At 36.4% G+C, this 12751-nt stretch overlaps 1 protein-coding gene across 1 annotated transcript; it reads right to left on the bottom strand.

The window, feature by feature from the left end:
• Positions 1-7670: 7670 nt before the first annotated feature.
• On the bottom strand, positions 7671-10181 carry LOC113772652. The gene is made up of 3 exons (XM_027317252.1): positions 9017-10181; positions 8084-8921; positions 7671-7941 (listed from the first exon to the last, which is right to left on the bottom strand). Exons 1-3 carry the CDS (start codon positions 10179-10181, stop codon positions 7671-7673), a joined length of 2274 nt encoding a protein of 757 aa, XP_027173053.1.
• Positions 10182-12751: the final 2570 nt, after the last annotated feature.

Raw genomic sequence — 12751 nt, 5'->3', positions numbered from 1 at the left:
GCAGTGATTCTTGTTCATAATATTTTTTCTTTTGATACTTTGATCTGAGTTTTCGCTGATATCTTTGAATACTACTGAATCTATATGATTTCAAAAAGAGAGATAAAAGAATAATGCTGATCTCATGATGATTTGCTGTGATTGCTGTCATTTCTCTATTTTTTCTTGGAATATTGAATTCTCTGTTATTGTTGCTGGATTATAGTAGTTGATTTTTACTCTTATGATGACAAAAAGGGGGAGAAATGGATGCAATGTGTAAGGGGGAGTTATTCTGAGATTATGAGGGCGAGTTATTCTGAGATTATGAGTTTGGCTCTTAAAAGTTTTGGTTCCAATGATTGAGGGGGGAGCTTATACTTATTTTTGTTTCTTTCCATCCATTGTTTTGTCATCATCAAAAAGGGGGAGATTGTTGATCTTGATCCCTATCTTTTGATGTTTACAAAACAAATGGATATTACTAATGTCTCTTAAAAGATCTATTCAGTTATGAAGCAAATTAGTTCCAAAGATCAAGTGAAGCTGTCGGACGCTCAAGAAGTCAGGATCGGACGTCCAATAATCTTTGCACAACTTCGGACGCATGCTTCGGACGTCCGATAGGATCCTTCGAAGTCGACGAAACTATCGGACGATGAATAGTCTCTACCGGACGTCCGATAGAAACAAGATAATTTCTCAAATCTGTTTGGTTGCTGTCGGACGCACAAAGAGTATGCACCGGACGTCCGAAAGAATTGAAGAAAATCTCTAAAACTCACTGCCTGCTGTCGGACGCATAAAACAGGGCTATCGGACGTCCGACACTCCAACGGCTAGTTGACTCTTCAGCTACTTTCTATCCGTTGGAAGCTTTAATGAGGCACTTTCTTGGTCCTATATAAATAGTGGTTGGTCAGACACTTCAAACAACTTTGGCACACTGAAGATACAAAAGATCTAGAAAGATTTTAGTGAGAAAATACTCCAAAAAGAATATTTGTAGTCTTAGTGGTGTGAGGTTCATTGTAAGCTTTTCATTTGTGAGTGAATTTTTCATGAGTGTAGCTCTGTGAGGGTTGTCCTGAGGGATAGTAAAACGTCCTGGCTTGACCGAGTGCTGCTTGGGGCAAGGAGGAGGTGAACTTTCCTTTGTACACAAGAGTGATTGTAATTCATCAACTTGAAGTAGCTTGTTTCAATTAATCTACAAGCTCAAGAGGAGTTGGGTAGTTAATTGGTTTGCAATCCTTTCCTTTTATTTACTTACTGTTACATTTGTGATCTTTCCATTGTTTATGTTTGTCTCATTGGTTGTTTTCAGGCCTTACATGTATTTCACACCAGTTTGGCCCAAGAGCTTATCCCCCGACCTCATCCAATGGATTCAAACTCCGTAAATATCCCTTTGCCACAATTTTTGTTGGGTCAAACAAACTTTTTAGTTAAACCATATTCCCTACCTAGTAAACATCCAACAAGTACAAGAATCAAACTCATACCAAATTCCAGATTACAAATGCAAAAGTTTAGAAGTTGTAAATATTTACTCGAATAGGTCGCGTGGCTCGCGATGGAGCATGGCTCGACACATTGTTAGATGATGATGAAGGATGTCTCGGGCTGTCAATTGGAGAGCCCCTTCCATGTTGAACTAAAACCATTTTCTTCAAGCTGGCTATTTCATCATCTTGTCGCTGAAGCCTTTCCTCCAAACAGACCAATGTTGACTGTTGTTGAACACTTATACGGTAGCATGTGTTACGACTAGGAATGTCTTCCCATAAGTCCGTTGGATTCACACCATCACTAAACAAGCGAACATGACCATGTTTGTCTTGCCCAACCAGCTAGGCAAATATATCATCGTGACCAACTGGATCTTGCGAATCCGATGGAAGCTGATTTTTCAGCTCAGTCATTTTTTACTACATAATAAAGGAAAACACTTGTTATTGCAAAAGACTGTCTGAAAACATCCATGGTAGAATTGATAGGCTTGTGTTCTCGGATCCTTACCAAATTCTCAGCAACTATGGTACTTGATGGAGTTCCATCAACATGGCTATAAAACTTATTGAACATTTCTACTCTAGTAGGAGGTCTTCCTAACTGTTTGGCCTATAAGAAATTGAATCGTTTTAATTATAGTTTTAACATTTAGCATATAATTAAAAAACAAGCTAACATAATGAAACATGTACGAGCAAAAAAAATTAGCAACTAAAAAGTTGATGAGGTATCACCAAGTGGTTCCGAAGATGAGCAAATGACTTTTTTCCGGTTGTGTGGTTCATCTTCTTCTCCCCTCTAGCTTTCTTGTTCCTCTCACTTAGTTTCTAAATTTCAAAATCAAAAGCAAGATTACAACATTGAATAAACACAACTTTATGAAGAATGTTGTAGCTGATTTGTACCTTTGCTTCTTCACTTTTCCAATAATCCCAAAGTTTGATCCATTGCTCTTCCCGTACCCTTATGTCCTTTTGAAACCAAGCTTCAGCATTTGGCACGGCAGGATCAAAATAGTTAGCCTTTAAATCTGCCTTCCAGCTTCTCCATTTTTTGCCAATAGATCTTAAGGTCCAAGCTTCCAGTCCCATAGGCAAAGCAAACCTTTCCTGAAACGTAGTTAGCAACAAGAAAATCAACACAACTTCACAGTAATTTTTGTACAAAGCATACATAATACAAAAGCTACCATTACCTTTATTACTTCTAACATGTCCATTTTAAGTTTCCTTGGCATCTTAAGCCATGTTTCAACATCTATTGGACAATACATACCATTCCTAGCCAAACTGCCCAAGAATTCAGAGAAAGAGGTTTTCTCACTTATTGGGATCCCATTATCATCGAGTTTAATCTCAATCCGTGGAAGTTCCTTAGGCCGACCCCAAATTTCTTTCATAAATGTAGGGCCGCGGGTTTTCTGATGTACTTCACTTGAATCATTTGTAGTTTATTTTCCTGTATAAAATAAGAAAAAGGTGCAAGTTATGAACATAACAAAATGCACTTCTGGAATTGGTTCAAAACAGTTAGTAATACCTGCATTGTCCAAGTTGCATGACATGAAGGTGGTGTCACTGGAATGTGGACCTCGAGAATCCTGATTTGGACTTTCTTCAGTTGCTTCATGCCTTGTTCCAAGTGGAGATTGTTGAATTGGAGAGTTCTGGCACTGCTCATGCGACTGCGAACCTCCATCAGCTTGTTGAGTAACTTGGTCACCTGATTCATGCATTATTCCCAATGTAGAATTCTGAATTGCAGATTGAGGTGCCCGAGCAGCTTCTCCTTGCACTTGTTCAATTACATTTTCATGGCTTGTTCCAAGTGGAGGCTGCTGCCTTGTTTCATGACATGAGGGAGGTTGCTCAATTGGTTCATCTCTCAATCCATTTGCAGCGCGCTTACATTTTCGACCTCTACGGGCCATACCTGCATAATATTTGAGTGAAGAAAGGGACAAATGTAAATGTTTAAAATTTATTGAAGCAAACACTCTACCTATAGTTTCTTTAACTTACAAATGCTATTATAAAGAAGTACTACTTGAACAATAAACTGGCATGACAAGTAACAAATGGCATTCTTCAAGAATAAACCAGGGGAAGACTATGGAGTTGTCAACAGAACAGAGAAACAAATGGAGAATATACGATTCAATGCAGCAACTAATTGGAAATGAAATGAAAGCTACATGCTTAAGTGACTGCAAGAATATACATGGGAAATGCTTTGATCTACATCCTTTCAGCATGAAAGATATGCAGAATTTACTACTGCTAGACACGAAACTTTTTCCATATTGTTCTGAGAATGATGCCTATGATCAAAAGTTGGTATGCTTCTGCTCAATGAGGGTGCAAGTAGAAGAGTCCACGTAATTTTAACTTCAGTAATGGAGCAAACTAATAAATGATTGTCTTGAATTAACGAAATATACTTGGTCATGTGATAACCAAAACTTGCAGAGGATAATGTATTCTACCAACAAATACAACTCTTGGTTTTGTATGTTTAGGGATGGCAATCGGGTCGGTTATGAAGCTCTACTGAATACTTTTATTTCCAGATTCTGACATGGTTCTGCATTTATCAAGAACACTAATTCTATTGTTCTAAGATAGTGTCTCATCTAAACAAGAGCTCAAGCTTTACGTAGCATTGACGATTCCAAACCAAATTACTTCTCTTTTTGCCAGAGCCACATCCACAGTTAAGGGTTGACACTTAACAGTAAATGCACAAACACTTTATCCAATACAATTGTAACAGTACAAACAATACAGTCGTAGAACAGGAAGGAGACGAAGAGCATCACGGTAAAAGACTAAAAACGAGAACCCATCACCAAAAACAGATGGTTGAAATTGTACATTCAGTTCACAGTAGCAGTCTCCATTCGACCAGGCTCACCTAGAAATGTGCTTCTCAGAAACGTGCTTTTCACACCGCCACCACCCCCCAAAGCTTTTCACACCACCACCACCCCCCAAAGCAAACACTCTACCTAGAAATGTGCTTCTCAGAAACGGAGAAGGTGCTTGTCAGAGATGGGAATCGAATAACCTGAAAACTAAATCTACCATGCAATGCAAGAACATGTCTATCATGCAATGCAAAATTAGACACAAAATACTGAAATTACCTCAAACTATGGCTTGAATCCCTAACTTCTCGGTTTCCCCAAGCTTCAAGATCTGAACTCCACCCACCACCCAAGCTTTGAAGCCCTAATTTCTGATTTCTTGCCACCAAGCCAACACAACAGCCGAATTTGGGATTTGCATGGTGCGAGCTCAACCAAGTTACCCAAATGGGTGCGAGTTCATGGACGGCATTTGACTCAAATTGGTGGTGCGAGCTTGAAAGAGAGAGAGAGGACAAAGGCAGAGGACAACGAGAGAGGGAGAAGATGTCTGAAATAAAGGCGGTACTAATGACGCCAAAGTAAATTAGTCAAGCCTCTTGAATTTTTCAATTTGTCGCGCTACTAATGACAATTTTTGTGTGTTTGGGCAAAATTTTGTTCAAGCTATATAACAACTAAAAATTTGGTTAAAGCTATATACAATATAATATAACAACTAAAAATATAACAAATAAAAATTTTGCAAGAGCTATATACAATATAATATAACAATCAAAAATTTTGTTACAACCATATAACAACTAAAAATATAACAAATAAAAATTTTGTTAAAGCTATATACAATGTAATATAACAACTAAAAATATAAAAATAATTAAAAATTTTGAGAAGCTAACAAAAAACATTCTTTTAATCAAAATGTTTTCGGTACTCAATTTATTTTATGCTGCTAGCAATTATGTACGGCTTGTAGTCTAACAAGCCATTGGAAGGATCGAATTAGTTTATGAAACAAGAAAATTAACTTGTGAATACATGAACTTTCCATTGATAAACATTGGGATTAGAATTGATTGAACATAAACATTGAATATATATATATATATTCAATTCCAAAGCAATTGCCATTGAACTTTGTGTTAATTAGAAGCTTACTATCACTTACAAGATCTTACTATTGAACTTTTCAATGATTAACCTTAGGCTTACACTTACAACGCATTGATTGAACATAAACATATATATATATATTCAATGTTTTCAATTCCAAAGCAATTGCCATTGAACTTTGTGTTAATTAGAAGCTTACTATCACTTACAAGATCTTACTATTGAACTTTTCAATGATTAACCTTATGCTTACACTTACAACGCATTGATTGAACATAAACACATATGTATATATATTGAATGTTTTCAATTCCAAAGCAATTGCCATTGAACTTTGTGTTAATTAGAGCTTACTATCACTTACAAGATCTTAATATTGAACTTTTCAATGATTAACCTTAGGCTTACACTTACAACGCATTGATTGAACATAAACATATAGTATGATCGGTTTGATCGATTCGATCGTGCTTGATCGGTTTGATCGTGTCTCCTTTTCACTTTGAAGGATAATCTAAAATTGTGACTAAACCGATTAAATTCGATCAAAGATCAGTTGGACTAGAAAGCTCTATCGGAATTAACTTTTTGTATTGTTATTGGTTTAAAAAATAATTTTTTCATGGTATTAAAAAATTATTTAAGAAATTTATAGATTAAAGTTTCAAAATATTTCTATTGATCAAAAATTAGACCTCGGCTTATTGGGAAAAAGAATTGGCCATAATATAATGATTCACAAATGTAATATTACAGCTTACAATTAATGGAATTGCTTATAAAATAATGACCAGTATTTATCCAGCCCATTGGGCTCTTAAAATGAGTAATGGGTTCCTTGGAAAGTTGGATAGTTTTATGTTTGGTCTGAAATGATTTGCACATTCCGTACGTTGCCAATTGTTCTCCCCAAATCATAGCCTCGATTGCCAATTGTTGTCATGCCATTAAAAGAAAAATCATTCCAATACCATTTTTATGAATAAGACTGACGATTACTAACCAAGACTAGAAATCCAAAAACTGGACCATGGGAGTATCAATGAAAGAAAGGCCTTAAAGAGGCAAATTAATACACTAGTTTTAACTAATAACACCAAGTCTTTTATCACATCTGTCAGAAGGCTTAACATGACAAAAAACTAAGAATGTCGGTCATATTAGTAAAATACAAAAAAAAAATGCAAAACCCATCGACAAAAGGAAATAAAGCCTAGGCCTAGCAATTGAAACAGAGAAGAATAGGGCCAGTAAGCTTCAAAGCTATAAAAGATTCTAAATCAAATTATATTGGGACAAATCAACTTCAATCCCAAGTCCATTCTTACGAACCCAACTAATTTCCTCATTTTCATTCTCAACAACAGGATTGCCAACATCACTTTGCAAATATGTCTCAACATCCATAGTTGTGCCCATGTTATATCCAGCTCTTGCAGTGGTAGAGATAACCACTTGCCAATCCTTATCAGTTGGATCTTCCACATAAAAAATCTGTGATGCATGTGAAGCGAGTATAAATGGCTCAACATGAGGCCTCACGTTTGCAAAATTGACTAAAGTAAACCCATCAGCATCTTGTTTAATTCTCGAACCATTTGATATCCAATCACATTCGAATAACACCACCCGACGACCTCCGTAAATTAATTCAATCATTTTTTTCAAGACGCCGAAGTAAACTAGTTCACTCAAAACTGGATTTTGATCCCTTATACTTGCAAAACTGGATGTTGTTGCATTGACTGTAACACCACTATTCTGCGTTTTTCTTTTCTTCTCAACTTCTTTGGTGTGAAACCGAAATCCATTAACAACAAACCTGTCATGTTGGATTCCAACAACATCTGGACCTTTAGCAAGGAACCTCAACTCTCTCAACACCGAAACATTTTGAGGAAGTTCTAACTTGTCAATCTGTAAAAAAAAAAAGAGTAAATAAATAAATAAAAAAAAGATGAAACTATATTTGAAGTCCTACAATTCAAATTGTACTTAATATTCAGAATTTTACTTACATGTTCAGCAAACCAACATGCAAAATTTTCGCTGTGCAAGCGCTCTTTTAGATGCTGTGGAATTTGAGGATGTCATTCTTCTATCAATATACGATGCTGCCTAGAAGTACATGAGTCAAAATTGTAATCATGCATTGAATTCTACAATAAAATTTTAATGCATCAAGTTGTAGTTGAACTTACTCTATGTAAGGTGTGACAGCATCACAATTAAATAAAATATACTGATGTGCTTTACTCAAGATATGAGCATCAAAGACTGTTGGCTTGCCCCTCCCCAAAGGATGTCCTGATTCAGAGAATATATCTAAACCATCTTCAATTTCCTTATGTACTTCTTCATTTCTGCTTGGACGATTGAATTTTGTCTCAACATAGTCCGCAAGATACAATGAGCAAAAGTTAATGCATTCTTCTGCCAAGTACCCTTGAGCAATCGAACCTTCAGGCCTACTTTTATTTCGAACATAAGATTTTAATGTTCCTAAGTACCTAAAGTATCATCATTCCAACCTCTCTAATTAGTTCCACAAATCAAAGAAAGCAAAAAAGGAATAAACATTTAAGGCATAATGAGAATTACAAGCAGTACCTCTCTATAGGATACATCCAACGATAATACACCGGGCCACCTAATTTCACTTCAGTTGCCAAATGAACAACTAAATGCACCATGACATCGAAGAAGGTTGGTGGGAAGCATTTCTCAAGATCGCAGAGTATGACGGCAATTTCACTTTCCAAACGAACCACATCTTGAGGACAAATAACTTTAGAACAAAGCTGCCTGAAGTATCTACTCAATCGAATCAAAGGATAGCGCACTGATTTTGGCAAAGTCTTTCTCAAAGCTATAGGCATCAATTGCTGCATTAGGATATGATTATCATGACTTTTAAGCCCTGAAATTCTTGGTGGTTTTACTCGAACGCATCTTGAGACATTAGCTGCATAACCATCTGGAACTTTCACTTTTTTTAGCACATTGCAAAACATAGTTTTCTGTTTTTTATCCATTGCAAAGGAAGATGGAGGTAAGTACACCTTTCCAGGTTCTGTCTCAATGGGATGCAGCTCTTTTCTTATTCCCATTTCTCTCAAATCACGGCGGGAATTATAATGGTCCTTTGCTTTATCCTCAATATCCAGCAATGTCCCCCAAATATTTTCACAAACATTCTTCTCAATGTGCATGAAGTCAAGATTGTGTCTTAAGACATTATCTTTCCAATATGGCAAGTCAAAGAAAATACTCCTCTTTTTCCAATTGAAAGGCAGCTTCGGATTACCTTTCACAAGTTTTCCAAATTTAATTTGCAAGTCTCCCAATTCACTCACAATCATATCCCCGGTTTGCAATGGTGGTCGCTTTCCATGTTCTTCGGTGCCATCAAAGAATTGGGCTTGCTTTCTAAATTTATGCTTACTATCTAAGAATCTCCGATGACCATATAGCAATATTTGAAACTATGAGTCAACCGTCGTGCATGAGTGAACTTGTGACAAACAGGACAAGCATATTCACCTTTAGTGCTCCAGCCAGATAACATTGCATATCCAGGGAAATCACTAATGGTCCACAACAGAGCTGCATGCAATTGAAAATTTTCTTTTTGGGATGCATCATAAGTTTGAATGCCAAAATCCCACAATTCGGTCAATTCTTTAACTAGAGGCTGTAGATAAACATCAATATTATTCCCAGGAGAGGATGGTCCGGGTATTAACAAGGACAACATGAAGTACGGTTGCTTCATACACATCCACGGAGGTAAGTTATATGGTATTAAAACTACAGGCCAAGTACTGTGTGTAGAACTCATGTTGTTGAATGGATTAAACCCGTCAGATGCCAACCCCAATCTAACATTTCGACAATCCTTAGCAAATTCTGGATGTAGATGGTCAAAAGTTTGCCAAGCTGGAGAATCAGCTGGATGTCTCATACAACCATCTTTTGTACGTTTTTCCTCATGCCATCTCATTTGAGATGCAATTTTAGAAGACATAAATAGTCTTTGTAATCTAGGTTTTAAGGGAAAATGCCACAACACTTTTTGAGGAATTTTCCTTTTTTCCCCAGTTGGATCATTTTCTGAAGCAACCCACCTAAGCTCGTTACATGTTTCGCATGAAGTCCTTTTCTCAGCACTACCCCAATAAAGAGAACAATCATTAGGACATGCATCGATCTTTTCATAACCCAACCCCAATGTATTCATCAATTTCTCAGCCTCATAGTAAGAAGACGGCAAATTAGTCATGGCCTCTGGAAATGCTTCTCTCAACAGCTCAACAAGCATATTAAAAATCTTGTTACTCATCTTACCCAGGCATTTTAGGTGAAGCAAACGAATAATGAAAGACAATTTCGAGAAATTTTTGCAACCCCTGTACAAATCCTGTTGAGAATCATCAATCAATTTGTAAAATTTTTCAGCCTCTGAAACAGGAATGTCCCCTTCTCTATTCAATTCATTTGTTCCATGTGGTATCTCAAATACATCATGGACCAAGTCTTGCATGTCATTAGTCCCATTTGAAACCCCAGTTGATGTATTTTCAGAATTAGATGTGGCTTCATTGTAGTTTGAAAGTTCTCTATGTGCTATCCAATTATTATAACCCTTGATAAATCCTACCACTTTCAAATGATCATATGCTTCCATTTTTGTCACACAAACACCCATGTCGCAATCTTTGCAAGGACACAAAATCTTTCCGTCACAACTTGATCTAGAAAATGCAAAGTTTAGAAACATTTGAAGTCCTGTCTCGTACTTTTCACTTGTTCTTGGAAAATCCATCCATCTTTTATCCATACTTTGAATATAAATAAATGTCCTCCAACAAGCTTCCAAGAGCATGCAAACAACAACTACACATTAGTACTTAGAAAACTAGACAAATCCCATAAAATCATTGAGAATAAGAAGCGCCCTGATTTTTTAAACTCAGGCCATGGCTTACAAGTCCCTAATTTCAAGTTCAAGAATTTACAGTCTACTAAATAAAGCAGCCCAGCAAATAAAGGAAATCAACAAAATGCAAAATTTCTCAACAATCTGTAAAAACAGAATTTGCAAGCAAGCGGATAGAAATTTTATTTACCTAATACCAGAACAAAGCCCTTCGTACCAACTCCTGCACTCGCGTCTTCGCAAAACTCCTAACTTCAATCTGAAATGTCAAAGGTTAAACAAACACATGAGCATGAAGACTAAAGGTGAAATTCAAGAATCTTACTAAATTTCCATCAAAGTATAGATACATCTCTGGTGTGTAGTGAAATGTGAAAGAAAGAAGAGAATCTATCTAGCTTTTTATTTTATACTCATAATTTTTTTTTGGTCCCAGGAGTACAATTTCATGCACATAATCATAAAAATCAAGTCAACTGTGGGAGCAGAAAAGGAAATTAAACATTCTCCTCATTGTTGATTCATTCCCTAATCAGCTGACTACATACAAGAAATAGAAGTCATGAAAACTTTGCCCAGCTCTTCCTCTTGATTATTGAGTGGAGTGCAAAATTTTTAGGACTTCTGGATTGAGGACTTTCCCGTATCAAAATTTGAAATTATCCTTCAGGTAACATCAATGAACATTACTGGAGGTAAAGAGAGAAGCAGGAAGAAACAGAGCTATGCCATTACTGGAATGCAGAAGCTCAAGCTATTTGTAGCAAAATGGAGCTATCGATTTCTATATGCAATGCACATTGGCTGCTAAGAGAAACCGTTAATGCACTTTGAACACCACAGAAAAGAAAATCATTTGGATGATAGGAAGAAAGAAACTTACAATTAAACATAAGAGAATGCATGCAGCAGCCCCAGGGAACAAAGCGTACCAAAAGTTGAGGCGATGCAGTTTAGGAGCATCAATGAACAACAGAGGTAAGCCGGCAGCTGCCATTAGTACATATGATGTCCCATTTTAGTACAAGAACAAGATTTGGCAGGAAAAGGCTACTGAGATTCATGAGTGTTTAGTTAGATACCAGGTGGATGTATTGCACGAGTGCAGATCATGAATGCTATGTCATCCTGAACTGGGAGGGGTGGAAGTTCAACAAGAAAATGGATAGGGGAAGAAAAAAAAGAAAAAAGACTAAAAAATACAATACAGTTTTACAACTATGTTTCATATATTAACATTAAAAGAGATTCACAGAAAAAAATGAAAAACAGGGGGGAATTGACATTTTATCGAACAGGTTATGGGCAACAGCTTCATTGTGTTTACCACTTCAATTTTGGAACAAGATATGCGCGCCTGAAGTATCTTCCCGCTTTCCCAATGTAGAGCTCCGTTCTTCAGCTTTTACTTCCTGCCTGCCCTTCCAGATGTCTTAGCCGAGGGATTTAAAGTTGAGGTTAGAAAAGATGAAGATGGTTGTTTGCGGAGATAGCTTCGATTGCTACCAACATTCTGGACTGGCCGAGAATGCTTGTATGCTGAGAGGTGAGAGAGATGAGAAGAAGAAAATTTTCACCAAGTCCTTTTGCCGGCAAAATGAAACTTCACAGTACTTCAGCAAGTGTTTTGGAGCCAAAATAAAACGATGTCGTTTTCTGTGTTTTTTCATTTTTTTTTTGGTTCATCTCACAGTTTCCAGAGTGTCATCATAGGTAGCCTAAAGGCACATTATTATTTGTATATCATGATAAAATAAAAAAATTATAGTACATATTATTGAATTTATTAATAAGTGTCATGATATGTTTACTATAATGGCAGAAACCAGCAAATGTCCTTATAGACATGTCAGGAAAGGTCATTTTTGTTGTAGTGACAAATGATCAAAATCAATTACAGCCTCCGTATTATTATTGTTAATGTCAGGTTTCACTTTTTTACCATCCCCAATTGGAGTCATGCTACAATATTTCCTTCCAAACTTTTCATCTTTACCCTCAGAGGTGCATGTCACAGAAGTTACTAAAAATTTTAGTAAGACCCACTATTAAGTACCCATTTGGAAAATCTAGTGGTGTGTGCAAAACAACTTCTAATGGCAAGGCTTATGTTGGTTTGTAAAAAATGCATGTGTGGAGGATGGGACCCTTGGATTTATTATAAAATAGAAAAAACAAACATTATCTGACTACGGGCGCAAATTTGGAAGCAAAATCTCGGTTGTCCATAATGATCTACTGTATATTAAAAAATTGAAAAAATCGTTCAAAACGTCTCTCACATTTTGCAAGATGATTTTTTTCGTCCCTCACTTTTAAAAGTGTAATATTACGTCCTT

The sequence above is a fragment of the Coffea eugenioides genome, chromosome 1, assembly GCF_003713205.1.
Source record: "Coffea eugenioides isolate CCC68of chromosome 1, Ceug_1.0, whole genome shotgun sequence".
Lineage (NCBI taxonomy): Eukaryota > Viridiplantae > Streptophyta > Magnoliopsida > Gentianales > Rubiaceae > Coffea > Coffea eugenioides.
The sequence above is the reverse complement of the archived record's forward strand: the minus strand, read 5'-3'. Positions and strand labels throughout refer to the sequence as shown.

What these genes read in the sequence shown, in the direction of transcription:
- LOC113772652 (XM_027317252.1), bottom strand. Translation starts at nt 10,181, where the DNA reads ATGGGTGTTTGTGTGACAAAAATGGAAGCATATGATCATTTGAAAGTG. An exon ending in ATCTGGCTGGAGCACTAAAG is followed by an intron (nt 8,922 to 9,016) that starts GTGAATATGCTT and finishes GGAGATTCTTAG; the next exon opens with ATAGTAAGCATAAATTTAGA. An exon ending in TGGATGTATCCTATAGAGAG is followed by an intron (nt 7,942 to 8,083) that starts GTACTGCTTGTA and finishes AAATAAAAGTAG; the next exon opens with GCCTGAAGGTTCGATTGCTC.